Source organism: Eretmochelys imbricata, chromosome 8 (genome assembly GCF_965152235.1).
Source record: "Eretmochelys imbricata isolate rEreImb1 chromosome 8, rEreImb1.hap1, whole genome shotgun sequence".
NCBI classification, from domain to species: Eukaryota; Metazoa; Chordata; order Testudines; family Cheloniidae; genus Eretmochelys; species Eretmochelys imbricata.
In genome coordinates, this window is record NC_135579.1 from 48,833,210 (window position 1) to 48,849,734 (window position 16,525).

General features: G+C 47.9%; 2 protein-coding genes across 2 annotated transcripts; both read left to right on the forward strand.

Annotated features, from left to right (window-relative positions):
• Nucleotides 1–263: 263 nt before the first annotated feature.
• Nucleotides 264–2,409, forward strand: LOC144269557 (uncharacterized). The gene is made up of 3 exons (XM_077825343.1): nt 264–293; nt 754–1,156; nt 1,808–2,409. The coding sequence occupies exons 1-3, from the start codon at nt 264–266 to the stop codon at nt 2,215–2,217; spliced, it is 843 nt and encodes a 280-aa protein (XP_077681469.1). The 3' UTR covers nt 2,218–2,409.
• A 2,277-nt stretch (nt 2,410–4,686) lies between these two features.
• LOC144268874 (heme-binding protein 2-like) lies at nt 4,687–16,338 on the forward strand. Its single transcript, XM_077824159.1, has 5 exons — nt 4,687–4,817; nt 12,942–13,026; nt 13,585–13,720; nt 14,418–14,583; nt 15,229–16,338. Exons 2-5 carry the CDS (start codon nt 12,952–12,954, stop codon nt 15,401–15,403), a joined length of 552 nt encoding a protein of 183 aa, XP_077680285.1. The 5' UTR covers nt 4,687–4,817; nt 12,942–12,951; the 3' UTR covers nt 15,404–16,338.
• Nucleotides 16,339–16,525: the final 187 nt, after the last annotated feature.

Sequence of the window (16,525 nt, forward strand, 5' to 3'; positions counted from 1 at the left end):
AATGGCATTATACCTAGAGAGAAACTTGGCCCCAAATTTCAGTCCTTAGCACGTTTTAATAGGCTTATTAATAAACCTCAGTAATCAGGAGTTTATAAAAAGAAACCCTGCCCCAGGGTTGTCATAGTAGGGAGAAATGTGCCATCTCAATCTGATGTCCCACTCTTTCCAATGTGGGAGTTTGTCCCTGAATTTCACAGAATTCTCAGCAGGCAACAGACGCTTTTGCCAGAGCTTCCAAAGGTGGCTGGAAAACAGTAGAGATGGGCCCAAGCTGCAAAAATCAGATCCAGGTTTGGATTTCAACACCACAAAACTCAGGCATGTTCAGGCTCTAGGGGTTTTGTTTAGATCACTACAAAGATAGGAGTACTTTGCAAAATTCACCTTGACGAGAGACTAACGCTTGCTGCGCCCCGGCACCAGTGTGGATGCCCTGGACTATTAATGCACTCTGATCGGCCTCCAGAAGTGTCCCACAGTACCTATTCTCGCCATTCTGGTCATCACTTTGAATTCTACTACCCTACCCTCAGGTGACCAACCATCAGACCCCCCTTTTAAATTCTGTGGGAATTTTGAAAATCCCCTTCCTGTTTGCTCAGCAAGGCGTGGAGTGCTCAGTGAATATTTTCAGGTCACCATGCCTCCACGTGCCAGGCAATCCCCAGTATGGAGCAATGGCTAGGTTCTGGACCTCATCAGTGTTTGGTGGGAGGAAGCTGTCTGATCCCACCTGCGCTCCAGCCGTAGAAATTACGATACCTTCGGGTAGATATCAAGGGACATGATGGAAAGGGCTATGACCAGAATGCACAGCAGTGCAGGGTTAAAGTGAAGGAGCTGCAAAATGCCTACCGTAAAGCCCACGAGGCAAACAGCCTCTCCGGTGCAACCTGCCATTTCTACAAAGAGCTGGACGCAGTATTTGGGGGTGACCCCACCTCCACTCCGAGGATCACCATCGACACTTCACAGCCCAGTTCAACAAGGCAGGGGGAGGAGGAGGAAAGCATCAGCAACGGTGCTGAGGAGGAGGGAGACACCACGGCATCCCTAGATGCATGCAGCCAGGAGCTGTTCTCAAGCCAGGAGGAAGGTAGCCAGTCACAGCAGCTGGTGCTTGGGAAAGGACAAACACCAGAGGAGGTGCCTGGTAAGTGGCTTTTATTTTGGGAAGGAAGTTGTTCAGTGCGGGCTCTTGGAGCGAGAAGGGTTAGGGCTGCATGCATGCCTAGATGCAGAATAGGGCATTGATGTGCTCTCACATCACGGTAATCGGCCTCAGTGGTCTCTTCAAAGGTCTCATGCAGAAGCTGGGCAATGCGCTTGCACGGGTTCCTTGGGAGAGCTACTGTACTCCTTGTCCCAGTCAGGCTAACATATCCGCACCACTGTGCCATGAGGGGCGGGGGGACCATTGCTGCACACAGGCAAGCTGCGGAAGCCACATTGCAGTAGAAGACCCTCCCTTGCATCCCAGGTCACCCTCAGCAGTGAGATATCTTCCAGGACAAACTCCTTTTGAAAATGTGGGGACAGTGTTCAGTATAGGGGCCCCCTGCAGCTATTAGCTCTCCCCAAGGCACAGAATCCCAGAGGACAGTACATCCGTGAAACAATCAGTCCCCCTTGCCCCTGTGCTTACTCACCATTTTGGGGCTCCTGTGGGTTGTGTGTGCTCACTTTGGGATGGGAAAATTCTGCTATTGTGTAGACTGTGCTCGTCTTTAAGTACGGGCGAATCATTGCTCTGTCTGGTGTGAACAATGCTGCCTCTGTTAAGTGTTGCATTTTGCCTTTACAGATGCAACCTTGAGATCTCAGCCGTCTGTGTTATCACCGGCCAAAAGACTCCAAAGAATTAGGAAGAGGCCACGTAGAACCAAAGAGGATATGCTGCATGAAGTAATGCAGCAGTCCCTTAATGAAAATCAAAAAGCGCAAGGGTGGCGGGAGAGTGAAAGGAGGGTCCGGCAGCAGAATGCGGATCGCCGGCACCAAAGCATGGAGCGGCTGCTAAGCATTATGGAGCGCCAAGCGGACTCGATGCATGCGCTTATAGCCATGCAGGCGGAGCACTACCGCGCCCACCTCTCCCTGCAGCCCTTGTCCCAAAACTCTTTCCCTTGTGCCACCGTGCCACCATGTCACCTCCAACCCACTTTCCCCCACATCCGGGTTCTTATCACCACCAGCTGCCTCCAACACTTGTAGCTTCACTACCCAGCCCTGCAAACTATGACCTTTACCCACTGCACTCAACTCCAATCACCATGCATTTTAGCCAGCCTGAAGTGCAGCACTCATTGTACAGCACTCCAGACAGGAAGGCGGAGTATGATAACAGGACATATGCAAATCTGTGATTGAGCCATTCACCACACCACCCCCTTGCCCTTTCTGTTTCCCAAGCAGTTGTGTTTCTTTCAATAAATGAATTTTCTTTTAAATAAATGGATTTTTTGGCTTTGAAAACATTCTTTATTATTGCATTAAGTAAAAGATATCTTAGCCCAGGAAAGCAACAGGCACTGCAAGTCAGTGTAGCAAACACAGATTCCTACTAACATTGGAACCACCACTCTTCGCTCCTGTGCAGGGCACCAGACATTACTGTTGGCTTTCAGCCTCAGATTGCTCCCTTAAGACATCCCTAATCCTTGCAGCCCCACACTGGGCCCCTCTAATAGCCCTCTCTCTTGCTGTTCAAATTCAGCCTCCAGGCGTTGAACCTCCAAGTTCCATGCCTGAATGAATCTTTCACTGTTCCCTTCACAAATGTTATGGGGGGGTACAGCATGCAGATATAACTGTGGGGATGTTGTCATCGGCCAGGTCCAGCTTCCCATACAGACAGCGCCAGTGGCCCTTTAAACAGCCAAAAGCACACTCCACCCTAGTTATTCTGCACTGACTCAGCCTGTTGTTGAACTGCTCCTTGCTGTGTAGGGTTTCATGAGCCACAGCATTAAAGGGTAGGTGGGGTCTCCAACGATCACAATGGGCATTTTGAGTTCCCCTACGGTGATCTTCTGGTCTGGGAAAAAAGTCCCGGCTTGCAGTTTCCTGAACAGGCCAGTGTTCCAAAAGATGCGTGCATCATGCACCTTTCCGGGCCAGCCTGCGTTAATGTCAATGAAGCGCCCACGGTGATCCACAAGCATCTAGAGAACCATGGAGAAATACCCCTTCCGATTAACGTACTCAGAGGCTAGATGGGGTGGTGCCATAATTGGAATATGCATCCCATCTATCGCCCCTCCACAGTTAGGGAAACCCATTGTGCAAAGCCAGCCACAATGTCATGCACGTTACCCAGAGTCACAGTTCTTTTGAGCAGTATGTGATTAAAGGCCCTGCAAACTTGCATCAACACGATTCCAACGGTCGACTTTCCCACTCCAAACTGGTTAGCGACTGATGGGTAGCTGTCTGGAGTTGCCAGCTTCCAGATTGCAATAGGCGCTTCTCCACCAGCAGGCCAGCTCTCAATCTCATGTCCTTGCACCATAGGTTGGGGGTGAGCTCAGCACACAGTCCCATGGAAGTGGCTTATCCTCATCTGAAAGTTCTGCAGCCACTGCTCGTCATCCCAGACTTGCATGACGATGTGAACCCACCACTCAGTGCTTGTTTCCCAAGCCCAAAAGCGGCGTTCCACGGTGGTGAGCATGTCCGTGAATGCCACAAGCAATCTCATGTCATATGCGTTACGCGAGTCAACATCATCGTCGGACTCCTCACTGTCAGTTTGTAGCTTAAGGAGTAACTCAACTGCCAAACGTGACGTGTTGGTGAGACTCGTCAGCATACTCCTCAGCAGTTCGGGCTCCATTCCCGCAGACCGAAAGGGAAGACAGAGTGTGCAGTACAAAAAATGTTGAAAGATGGCGCCAAATGTGGTCGGAAGCACAGGGATTGCTGGGATGTGAAGCGATGCATCATGGGGCATTGGGACAGGACCCAGAATGCCCCGCCCCCCTGCCCCGTTCCCACAAGCCACAGTGCCAGAATGGGAAGAGGTGCTCTGTGGGATAGCTGCCCATAATGCACCACTCCCAACACCGCTGCAAGTGCTGCAAATGTGGTCACGCCAGTGCGCTTGTTCCTGTCAGTGTGGACACACTGCAGCACTTTCCCTACTGCGTTCTCCGAAGGCAGGTTTAACTTCCAGCCATCTACATCTGCAAGTGTAGCCATGCCCTGTGTAAGATCAAAAGCTTGTCTCTCTCACCAGCAGAAGTTGATCCAATAAAAGATCCTACTTCTCCCACTTTGTGTCTCTAAATTCAGCTGACACATCCATGAAAGATGGACAGGAAGTGTTTCAAAATGCACTGCAGTATACACAGCTAGAGTCTATCTTACTATCGCACTCTAGCACCAACCTCCTTTAGTCAAATCCGTTACGGGGGAAGTTATTTGTATATAATTCTGTCTTTGTCAGGAGAACTTAGAGCCAAATTCACATCAGTGGGCACAGCCAAGTCAATGGAAGTTACACAAGGATTGGATTTGACCTACAACCTTGAAACTAATGAGCCAGGTCCCATGCAACATGTGAGCAAGAGGTGGGGTTATTTTGGGGTGGGTGTTGGAGACAACCAATGAGAGCAATAGGGGAGAGCATGACTAGAATTGTTATGTTTTTCATAACAGTAGTTCCCCCCAGTAGGAGTGAGGTGGAGTTTGCCGATAAAGCACAGAAATAAACGCTGAAACACAGCACTGGGAGAGTGTACACAGCTTGGAGAAAGGAACAGGAACATAACAGCTGGAGGGGAAGAAGGACAATAGGGCGTAGACTTCAAAATGTAAGTGTCTTGTCCAGTTTTGCATCCACTTTCTAACAGCAGGTGCCCATTGAATGGCATGGCCAGGCTGCTCTCCCTCCCCACTGTTGCTATAGGAAACCCTCTGTGACAGTCCCCAGTGTTTTTCTTCTCTCCCTGACCCCATAGTGAGTGCTGTGAGAGAACAGCCAGCCCATGTGAGATAGCAGCAGCGGGATGGGGTATGTAGATGGGGCAGACTTGCCTTAAATCTGGAGAAGAAGTGGAATCCTCAGGGGAAGAAAAAAGTTCCTAATCTCCGATCTAATGGGCAAAGGGAAAGTCATATAAAACAGTAACAGAGGGAAATCCAGCTAAAGTTTACCGTAGATCTAGCTGTAGAGCTGCAACTAACTATAAATGCTGGTGCTATTGTTCCCGTTTGGAGAACTGTCTGTAAATGCCAGGACTATTGCAGGTTGGAACATATTCTTTTGTCCTGTGGTCCAATGTCTCATTATGCTTAGTCATGCTCTGTTCTTTGCATTTCATAAGCAATGTTTGCTGCAAGTAGTACACAAAGGTTCCACTTATATTCAGGAATTAACAGCATTGGCCAGAATGTTAGACCATGTGTTGAGTTTTGGGGGCAGGAGGGATGGTGAAGTCAGTGCTAGGGGGAGAGACGCTTTCTACTCCAGTGTCCAAGAGAAGTGGGAGCATGAGAGAGAATTTCTTAAATAATCAGAAATGACTGAGTGCTTTTCATCAAAGAGCAGTGAGAAAAGCAGTGCTGAAACCTGGGAGAGATGGCAGAGATACAGCGTCACTGCCACTGAATCAGGAATAGACGGGGTAAAACCCCCAAATACACTGTCAGGTCTGACCCTGGGCTGATTGTATCTGCTTCTGACACATCTTTGGAGTCTGTCACTCTTTTCTTATGCCTTGGTAACCTGTATCATTTATTGTGCTATAGAAGTGTGTGTGTATTACAGTTGGATCTTCTTGAATGGCCCCTTTGATAAGCAGCCTGCCTGCAGAACTGAGATGATCCCACTGCATCTGTTTACGGGCAGGGCGTAGATATCGTGCCTGGCATTCCCTGCAGCTAAGTCACAGGAGTTTACAGATGCATCTTGAGGTTTACGGGCATCAGTGTCTTGCGGTATGGCTCTCTGATGCTTGCATGCTAGTTCCCTCCTCTGTTGTGACTGCTTAAAGCAGCTGCTCTTAATTTAGTAGAAGCTTTTAAATGTTTGAGTGCTCTGTACACTGCTTATTTGAAGGGTAATATGTGAAATCAATATGAATAATTTCCTTTTCTACAGCATCTTTCACCCTGAAGGCTCCCAGAGGGCTTTACAAACTAATATACAAATTATGTGGGCTCAGTGCAGCCACCTCTGAGGTGGAACATAGCAGCTGATTATCAGCACACAGCAATGCTACAGAACAATTTAGGACAGGAAGTATAAATAAATGCCATCTCTGTTTAAAGCTAGAGGGGAAATTTAGGGATGGAAAATTAATCAAGAGAGAAATTGACTAGGTCAAAGGGGTTAGAGTTCCAATTCTTGCAAAAATGCCCATGATCTTTGAGACAATAAACTGATCTTATTTATATTTGCAAAGTGCCATGTAAACGAGTATAATATACTACGTAAAATACTATAAGGCAGGGGTCAGCAACCTTTCAGAAGTGGTGTGTCGAGTCTTCATTTATTCACTCTAATTTAAGGTTTCATGTGCCAGTAATAATAATCCATGTGATCCATGCTGAGCTGCCCCCACCTTGGCCGTCTGCACCCCTCAGTGCCCCAGGCTAGGGCCAGAGGGCTACAGCTGGGAGTGGCTACAGAGCCCTGGGCCAGCGGCCAGGACCCCAGGTTGGCAGCAGAGCCCTCCGCACGGTTGGCGGGGACCCGGAGCCGGCAGTGGGCTGAGCAGGGCCAGCGGCCGGAACCCCAGATGGCAGGGGGCCAGCGGCCAGTCGCCCAGGCCAGCAGCAGAGACCCCAGACCGGCCAGGACCCAGGGCTGGCAGCAGGCTGAGCGGGGCTGGCAGACGGAACCCCAGGCCAGCAGCGGAGCCCCCAGGAACGGTGGCCAGGACCCGGGCAGTGTGAGTGCCGCCTGTGCCATAGGTTGCCTACCCTGCTATAAGGCATGATACAAAAGATTTCTAATAAATAACTACTTATGGGTTCTTTACTGACTACGAATGATCCAGGTCCGCCGTACTTTGTCTCATCTGAAATATACGACTGTCAGTCAGCAGCACAATATACAGTCGAACCTCAGAGTTACGAACACCTTGGGAATGGAGGTTGTTCGTAACTCTGAATAAAGCATTATGGCTGTAAATTTTTGAAAGAACAGCTGAACATTGACTAAATATAGCTTTGAAACTTTACTATGCAGAAAAAAAATGCTGCTTTTAACCATCTTAATGAAACAAGCACAGAAAATTTCCTTACTTTGTAAAATCTTCCTTTTTTAAACTTTCCCTTTATTTTGTTTAGTAGCTTATGTTTAACACAGTAATTTACCATATTTATCTTTTTTTCTTTTGGTCGGTGCTGCTGCCTGATTGAATACTTCTGCTTCCAAATGAGTTGTATGGTTGACCAGTCAGTTCGTAACTCTGGTGTTTGTGACTCTGAGGTTCTACTGTATTGGTTTGAGCCTCTGAGAATCAAGATGATTGCCTAATTGGCACATTATTTGTCTTAGTCTCCACCAATGTGTTCCTTTTTGGGGAATTTACTCTATCAGAGGGCAGAGCTCTGTAGAATATGGTGTCGTGTGGTATTGCCAATGCTAAGCATTCAAATTATGAGCAAGCCCCTTAAAAATCATGAGATCTTTTTTTAAAAAGCATTGTTTTTCTTTGTTCTTTGTTCATGTTTCAGGGCTTCAGATGGCCACCAGCAGGGGTCAGGATGGGATTCCACTACCTCCACCCCAAAGCATTCTAGGTTTTTGTTTTGGTCTCCTTCTTCTGAAGCATCAGAGACTGCCCTGACTGGAAATGGGACACTGGATGGGGAGGCCAGGGCTCTGAGGTAGCACGGAGCATTCTCTCTCCGGTGCTTGACTGGCTACTTCTTGCTCACATGCTCAGGGTCTAGGCATATGTGAAGTGGGGAAGAAATTTTCCCTCAGGTCAGATTGGCAGTGATCTGGTCAGGGAGGGTGGAGAGTTTTGCCTTACACTGCAGTGTGTGGGTGTGGGTCACTTGCCAGGATTATCTGGGTATAGCTCAGTTAATCATTTCTCTGCCATGGGTACTGGTGCATCTCGGTCCCTCCTGTTCTCCACCTGTGGCACATATCATTCTAGTCTCCTGTGGGCTGTAATACTTCGGTCTCATTCCAGTTGTTGGGTTTGGTGTGCGGGTGCTGAGTGGTGGTGGTGGCCTGTGATAAACAAGAGGTCAGACTACATAATCTGATGGTCCCTTCTAGCCTTCAACTCTGACTTTTTCTGTTTTTTGAGACTTCCAGAGTTCATGTTTTCAAGATTTTCTCTGCCTAGGGCTAGAAACTCCCGTTAAAATATTGTTGAGATTCTCACATGACTCCAGGAGCCGGAGCTTTAAGAAAAACACAAGAGTTCGCAACACTATTGTGTGCACTTTACTCCTCTTGATTTCTTGTGATCTAGAACATAAACCTCACTCCCAGGTGGAGGTCTAATGTTTTGTCTCCAGACCTCATCTTCAATGAGAGGTTGAAAAGGCAGAGGTTTCCTCTTGACAGACATCATCTTTTTAATATTACAAATCAGCTGGGAGGAAAATACCTTACTTTTAATGAACCAGTATGATGATGGAACGTGGGAGCTCTCCCCTTTGGGCCTTCACAGTGAATGGACATCTGGAACACGTGCCCAAAGAAGGGCTGGTTTGGGTGGGTCGAATAGGAAAAGAGAATTTGGGGGGGTGGCGTGTCATGGAGGTATTCCTGTGTACCACCCCACCCCTCAATGGGTGTGGATCACACATGGGCAGGTTTTGATAGCTGGCAGCAATGTGGAGAGAGGTCGAGAAGGCTGCACATTCCTTCCTTATATTTCCCAAGCCGAGTCAGCATTCACCAGCATGCAGTAGCTGAACTGATGTAGTACACCGTTGACCTTGTCTTGCTGGCTATGTTCGGTGAGTCATGGCAGCTGATGGTCGATCTGGTCAGGCCAGAGGCAGTGTGCATTGGTGTGGTTATTCATCCAGATAAAACTAAATCCCTGGCCATTACCATCGAGCAGCCTCCAGCTCCAGAGTACAACCATTAACCTATCCGGACCAGACATCAAGCAGGTGGCGATTGTCAAATATTTGGGTAACATTATCAACAGTTTTCAGATTAACAGCCGTGTTAGTCTGTATTCGCAAAAAGAAAAGGAGTACTTGTGGCACCTTAGAGACTAACCAATTTATTATTTATTTAACCAATTTACAGTGTTGGGAATGCTTGAAATGCCATGTTTCACACTCTTCAGCAGCCTCCCTGGGGATGTCTTGATGTCACACTTGCTATGCAGCTACCATTCTATAGAACCACGCTTATGCCAACTCTGCTGTACGGAAGAGAAATGTGGGCACTGAGGAAGGCTGAAGAACTCCAGAATGATGATTTTCATTCTTGACGGTTCTATCAACTGCTTCGTATCAAGTAGCAGGACAAGATCAGAAATGAGGATATTCTAAGCTGAATGCAGCCGCTGCCTCCACCAGCATGAGTTTGGTTTGGGATATTTCTTGGTACAGAGGTATTATTAGAATGGTAAATCAATTCATTCTAAAGAATGTTTACTGAGGAACGATGCGACACAGCAGGTAATCACATGGGAGCCAAAAACTTTGGTGGCACAATAAGATTGCCAGTGATTCATAGACACTAAATATACAGCTAGACCACCTTAAACACCTTGCCAGAGATCAATTTGGGTGGTGCTCAGTTTGCAAGGGGGCCATGTCCCTGAGGGATTTGCCATCATGATGATGAGTACCTGAGTTGCTTGGAGATTTGCCTCGTGCCAGAATTTCTGGCTCCACGTGGATCTCCTTCAATATGTGGCTTTCCAGTGGGCAGCCACCTGAGTTTCACCGATGGGGAAAGCGATGAGCATGGGGTAATCCCTGAGGCACCAGTGCAGCTACCCAGCCTGGTGTCAGAGTCGCAGGTTCATCTGCCCAATAGTTCCTTCTGGGCTGAAAGGATTTCAAAGACATGGACAAAACACAGTGGGGTAACCCAACAGGCTAGCTGTAAAAAACAGGGACACTCCCAGATTTCAGGGAAAGTCATCCTATTTTGTGGCCTAAATGGACAGCACCCATCAGGCGAGGGAGAAAAGGTGGAGGAGTTGCAATGTATGTAAGAGAGCAGTATGATTGCTCAGAGCTCCAGTACGAAACTGAAGAAAAGCCTGTTGAGAGTCTTTGGGTTAAGTTTAGAGGTGAGAGCAACAAGGATGATGTGATGATGGGCGTCTGCTATAGACCACCAGACCAGGAGGATGAGGTAGACGAGGCTTTCTTCAGACAACTAACAGAAGTTTCCAGATCACAGGCCTTGGTTTTCATGGGGGATGTCAATCATCCTGATGTCATCTGGGAGAGCAATACAGCAGTGCACAGACAATCCAGAAAGTTTTTGGAGAGTGTTGGGGACAACTTCCTGGTGCAAGTGCTGGAGGAACTAACTAGGGGCCGTGCTCCTCTTGACCTGCTGCTCACAAACAGGAAAGAATTGGTAGGGGAAGTAGAAGTGGGTAGCAACTTGGGCAGCAGTGATCATGAGATGGTCAAGTTCAGGATCCTGACAGAAGGAAGAAAGGAGATTAGTAGAATACGGATGCTGGACTTCAGAAAAGCAGACTTTGACTCCCTCAGGAAACTGATGGGCAGAATCCCCTAGGAGGCTAATATGAGAGGGAAAGGAGTCCAGGAGAGCTGGCTGTATTTTAAAGAAGCCTTATTGAGGACGCAGGAACAAACCATCCTGATGTGCAGAAAGAATAGCAAATATGGCAGGCGACCAGCTTGGCTTAACAGAAATCTTCGGTGAGCTTAAACACAAGAAGCTTACAAGTAGTGAAAACTTGGACAGATGACTAGGGAGCAGTTAAAAATATTGCTCAGGCATGCCGGGCTGTAATCAGGAAGGCCAAAGCACAATTGGAGTTGCAGCTAGCAAGGGATGTGAAGGGTAACAAGAAGGGTTTCTACTGGTATGTTAGCAGCAAGAAGGTGGTCAGGGAAAGTGTGGGAGCCTCACTGAATGATGTGGAAAAAGCTGAAGTACTCGTTGTTGGGTTTTTTTGCCTTGGTCTTCACAGACAAGGTCAGCTCCCAGACTGCTGCACTGGGCAGCTCAGTATGGGGAGGAGATGAGCAGCCCTCAGTGGTGAAAGAACAGGTTAAGGACTATTTAGAAAAGCTGGACATGCACAAGTCCATGGGGCCAGATTCCATGCATCTGAGGGTTCTGAGGGAGTTGGCTGATGTGATTGCAAAGCCATTGGCCATTATCTCTGAATACTCAAGGCGGTCAGGGGAGGTCCTGGATAACTGGAAAAAGACTAATGTAGTACCCATCTTTAAAAAAGGGAAGAAGGAGAATCTAGGGAACTACAGACCGGGTCAGCCTCACCTCAGTCCCTGGAAAAATCATGGAGCAGGTCCTCAAGGAATCCATTTTGAAGCACCTGGAGGTGATCAGGAACAGTCAACATGGATTCACCAAGGGCAAGTAATGCCTGATCAACCTGATTGCTTTCTATGATGAGATAACTGGCTCTGTGGATATGGGGAAAGCGGTGGATGGTGATATACTTCGACTTTAGCAAAGCTTTTGATACGGTCTCCCACAATATTCTTGCCAGCAAGTTAAAGAAGTATGGATTGGATGAATGGACTGTAAGGTGGATAGAAAGCGGGCTAGATAGTCGGGCTCAACAGGTAGTGATCAAGAGCTCAGTGTCTAGTTGGCAGCCGATATCAAGTGGAGTGCCCCAAGGGTCGGTCCTGGGGCTGGTTTTGTTCAACATCTTCATTAACGATCTGGATGATGGGATGGATTTCACCCTCAGCAAGTTCATGGATGACACTAAGCTGGGGGAGAGGTAGATACACTGGAGGGTAGGGATAGGGTCCAGATTGACCAAGACAAATTGGAGGATTGGGCCAAAAGAAATCTGATGAGGTTCAACAAGAACAAGTGCAGAGTCCTGCACTCAGGATGGAAGAATCCCATGCACCGCTACAGGCTGGGAACTGACTGGGTAAGCGGCAGTTCTGCAGAAAAGGACTTGGGGATTACAGTGGACGAGAAGCTGGATATGAGTCAGCAGTGTGCCCTTGTTGCCAAGAAGGCTAACAGTATATTGGGCTTCATTAGTAGGAGCATTGCCAGCAGATTGAGGGGAGTGATTATTCCACTCATTCGGCACTGGTGAGGCCACATCTGGAGTATTGCATCCAGTTCTCCCCCCACTCCCCACCCCCACACAGAAAGGATGTGGACAAATTGGAGAGAGTCCAGCGGAGGACAACAAAAATGATTAGGGGACTGGGGCACATAACTTACGAAGACAGGCTGCGGGAACTGGGCTTATTTAGTCTGCAGAAGAGAAGAGTGAGGGGGGATTTGATAGCAGCCTTCAACTACTTAAAGGGGAGTTCCAAAGAGGATGGAGCTAGGATGGAGCTCAGTGGTGGCAGATGACAGAAGAAGAAGCAATGGTCTCAAGTTGCAGTGGGGGCGGTCTAGACTGGATATTAGGAAAAACTACTTCACCAGGAGGGTGGTGAAGCACTGGAATGGGTTACCTAAGGAGGTGGTGGAATCTCCATCCTTAGAGGTTTTTAAGGCCTGGCTTGGCAAAACCCTGACTGGGATAATTTAATTGGGGTTGGTCCTGCTTTGAGCAGGGGGTTGGACTAGATGACCTCCTGAGGTCTCTTCCAACTCTAATCTTCTATGATCTCTCTGTTCCTCCTCCACTCTTGGTGGAAGTGCTCACTCTAGTGGCAGTGCTAAAAGGCTAGAGATTATGTGCAGGCCTGAGAAAACTAACTCTAGAAGCCTGAGATTAGGCAAGAAATCTTGATCCCTTGCACTGTGGGTTACTCAGTGCCAATTAACTGTTTTCTTTCAGCTCAGGAGAGATGATCAAGTCCTTCAAACAGAGATTTTTGTCACTGGAGCTGCAGTCACCCAGGTGGAGCTCAGCAGAGATCACGGTAAATGCTAGTTGCTGGGGAGATCTCTATATCAGAAGCTGAGGGGTATTGTTTTTGATGGGTAGATCTTGCAGAAATAAACTAATTAGTGCTGTCAGCGAAGAAGCCATGCAAGAAGGAAACTGCAATGAACATCTGGAGCTATAGGACAGTAGCCATATATCTTCGACCTTGCCTACACTAGAAAAGGTTCATGGGTGCAGCTGTCCTTGCAAATCCTCCAGTGTAAACGCAGCTCACATAGACAAGAGCGTGCTTTTGCCAGTACAGCTTTTGTTCCTGTAACTGGGTGAGGAGGGGGGGATTGGGCTGAAGCCAATGCCGGGGGGTGGAGGGGGGAGCGCTGTGATGGTTTGGCAACTGGGGGGTGCCTTGTTAGGGGCATGTGACTTGTTGGGGGAAAGGGTGTGGGAGTGTGTGGCTGCTGAGATGGGCCTGCGAGGGGCACACTCCCAGGGAGGTGATTTTGCAGGAAGATGGGGGCTAATTGGGACATTTCACTGACCTGGAAATAAAAGCCACACCTTCACTAAGCCTTGTAACCTTATTCTGTTTCAGGTGCAAGATTACGAGCTGCGTCACTATGAGACGGCCAAATGGGCTAGCACAGTAATTAAAGGAAAGATGCAGAAGGAGGCATTGCGCCAGGGCTTCTGGAAACTCTTCCACTACATTCAGGGGAAGAATGAGAAAGGTATGAAGTCACCCAGATTTGGAACAGTCATTGGGAAACCCCTGGACCCAGCCGTCTAATTGTGGGCAGGGCACAAAGGAGACTGAGCTGGGAACAGCAAAGGTTCGGGGAGCTCTGGGGGATAGAAAGTACACTAGAAATGTCAGAGATGCTTTCTTGGTGTGGGTGAGTTAATGCATCCGTATTTTTCTTGCCTGCAAAGGGGTGTCCTTTGGGGCTGTTTCCCCTCATCCAGGGTGAGCTGCCCTATGCTTGGTGGGGGAGGAAGGGGAACCTCAGAATGGGGGAGAAGAGATGGAAGAGACAGAGTGTCTCTGTTCCTCCAGGGGTGTGTGGGATGAGAGGTGGGGAAGATCAGGGGCTGCGTGGAGGAAATGGAGATGCTTACTAGGGAAGTATTCACAGGCAATAGGGAGAAGCATTGGTGGATGAGAGCATCATGATGGGTACTTGCATACCATGGGAATGGGCAGCAGTATGAATCCCTGAGCCAAACCTGGTGAAAGGGCTTGTGGCAGGAGTAGTCCCTGCTGCACTGGGGAGATGGTGCTGCAGGAACACTGCTGCCTCTGCCCTGAGTATTGAAGCCCCTCTTTGACATTGTCCCCAGTGGCTGCACGTCCCAAGGTAGCATTCACCCTCTGCCTCTGCTTGCGGCTGGTGCGAGACAGGACCTTTCTTATCCTCATTCTTCCAGAGATGAAGATTGAGATGACTGTGCCGGTGACGTGCCTGGTGAAATCTGGTTGCACAGACTTCAAGGTCTCATTCTTTGTGCCATTTGAGCACCAAGAGTCCCCCCCACAGCCCACAGACCCAGACGTCTTCATCGAGGAGCGGAAGGGAGAGGCCATCTTTGTCAGGTAGCACTCTCCTGTCTCTTCTTTGGGAGAGGAGACTGATTAAAGCATAAACAGGGGGCTGGTGCCTGCAGTTTCACCCTTTGCTGTTCAATACCATGTCTGGGAAAGAGAAACCCTCCAGAGAGCACCCTGTTCCTCACTCCCTTCATTTGTGAAGCTCAAAAGCTGTCTCTTTCACCAACAGAAGTGGTGAAAATAAACAGCTAGCACTGTATGTCCAGGCAACTCTCTGCAACATGCCAGCTGGGGCCATTATATATACACATAGATGTGCCTGGTCACACCATCACATGCTGGATGAATCCCTGACCGTAGTTACACATGACCCTTAGCTACAGAACATGAAGCCAGATCTCAAACACCTCACAGTTTGTGAGTGTCTGGATTCAGGCTGCTGATTCAGCCTATTTTAAAGATGAAGCCCCTCCATGAAATTCAGCTCCAGGTCTGGTTTCGGATCTGCCCTTGCTGTGGCTACTAGGAGCCAGCTGAACATTTCAGAATTCGGATCCTCCCCCGCTAAAGCTTGGAGTATTTGGATTGGGGGGTTTGGTTTGGGCTCATCTCTAACTACAAGGTTTGCATTGTTAAAACTCCAACACAGTGTTACAAACCAGAGCCCCTCTCTCCACTGTCCTCCCCCAGGTCCTTTGGGGGGTTTGCCTCTCCAGAGAAATATGCTGAGGAAGCCCAGGCACTGGCAAGAACCCTAAAGAATGCAGGTCAGTCATTCCATGAAGACTTCTATTACACTGCTGGCTATGACAGTCCCTTCAAGCTCTTCTATAGGCACAATGAAGTGTGGTATTTCAAGAAGTAATACTGGAGTGTTGGATGAAGACAGACCTTGCTTGTGCCTTTTGCTTCCATGATTTTGTATGTACTGAAGACTCTTTAGTCATAGATTTGTGTATGTGCTAACCACTGTAAAGAGACCTCCCCATTCCATTTTACCTAGGACTATAGATCAGACACTGGCTTCAAAAACCTCTCTCAAATTTATGTGCTCCTTATGCAGAAGGCTGCTTTTGTTTTGAAATTTTAGTCTGTTCAGACCTGCTGCTCTCTCAGGGGTAGCAGGTGTCCCCCCTAATCCATTGAACATAGGGAACAGCTGTGATGTGAAAGTGTACAATTTGTGACAGTGATTTAGGAGCTTCTGAAAAATTGTACCTAAAACAAAAGGTAGAAAAATCCCCTAAAGATGACTGCTCCTGCTCCAACTGCTACTGTGTCTGAAGGTGATGCTATTGTGGAGGACAAAGGCTAATGCCTTGTCAATTAGGTTTGATGACACTTGCATCCAAGTGTAGTCACTGCTGTGGATGCTTGTTTTATCCTGTCCTCAGCAGTGGGACACCCATTTTTGGAACTAACAGCAATTGTTAAACCCTGTTATTTTCAGGGCAATGACCCAGGCAGGTGGATACACACTGGAGGAAGCTACTGGTGCTAGCATTAAATATACCAGCTTGTGGCACCTGTTTGTCTTCAGGTGGAAGATAATTAACCATTTGCACAACAGGTGTTTTTCATTTACACTGAGTATGGTATTAATCACTCTAGATGAGGAACTACTGAGATTTACAAGTGCCAAATCTTTCATTTACACACTAGTCTCCTAATGACCTTTTCTCTTTATAAAATACAATGTGTACCTCTGTTATTAACTGCTCTACTTTAACAGTGAGAATGGCTTTTGTAGAGTGACTTATCCTGTGCAATGATATTTAGGAGCAAAAAATAAATGTCTTCTGCTCCTGTGCTGTGTTTTATGTGAACACATGGTGTCAAACCACTGGAACAATTTCTATAGTGGGGGTGGTGAGAGACATTGAACCAAATAGTAAACCCTATGTGATGGAAATGACTTCAAGTCGGGAGCTGTGACAGCACCTATGCCTCACAAAGCTCTGTTGAAGATCTGCTGCATCTCTTTTGG

Bases quoted from the DNA above. Each gene is read 5' to 3' on its own strand.
- LOC144269557 (XM_077825343.1), top strand. From the start codon at position 264: ATGGGCCCAAGCTGCAAAAATCAGATCCAG. The intron at 294-753 runs GTTTGGATTTCA...CTCCAGCCGTAG, and splicing joins GCTGCAAAAATCAGATCCAG to AAATTACGATACCTTCGGGT. The intron at 1,157-1,807 runs GTAAGTGGCTTT...TTGCCTTTACAG, and splicing joins AACACCAGAGGAGGTGCCTG to ATGCAACCTTGAGATCTCAG.
- LOC144268874 (XM_077824159.1), top strand. From the start codon at position 12,952: ATGATCAAGTCCTTCAAACAGAGATTTTTGTCACTGGAGCTGCAGTCA. The intron at 13,721-14,417 runs GTATGAAGTCAC...TCATTCTTCCAG, and splicing joins TCAGGGGAAGAATGAGAAAG to AGATGAAGATTGAGATGACT. The intron at 14,584-15,228 runs GTAGCACTCTCC...GTCCTCCCCCAG, and splicing joins GGAGAGGCCATCTTTGTCAG to GTCCTTTGGGGGGTTTGCCT.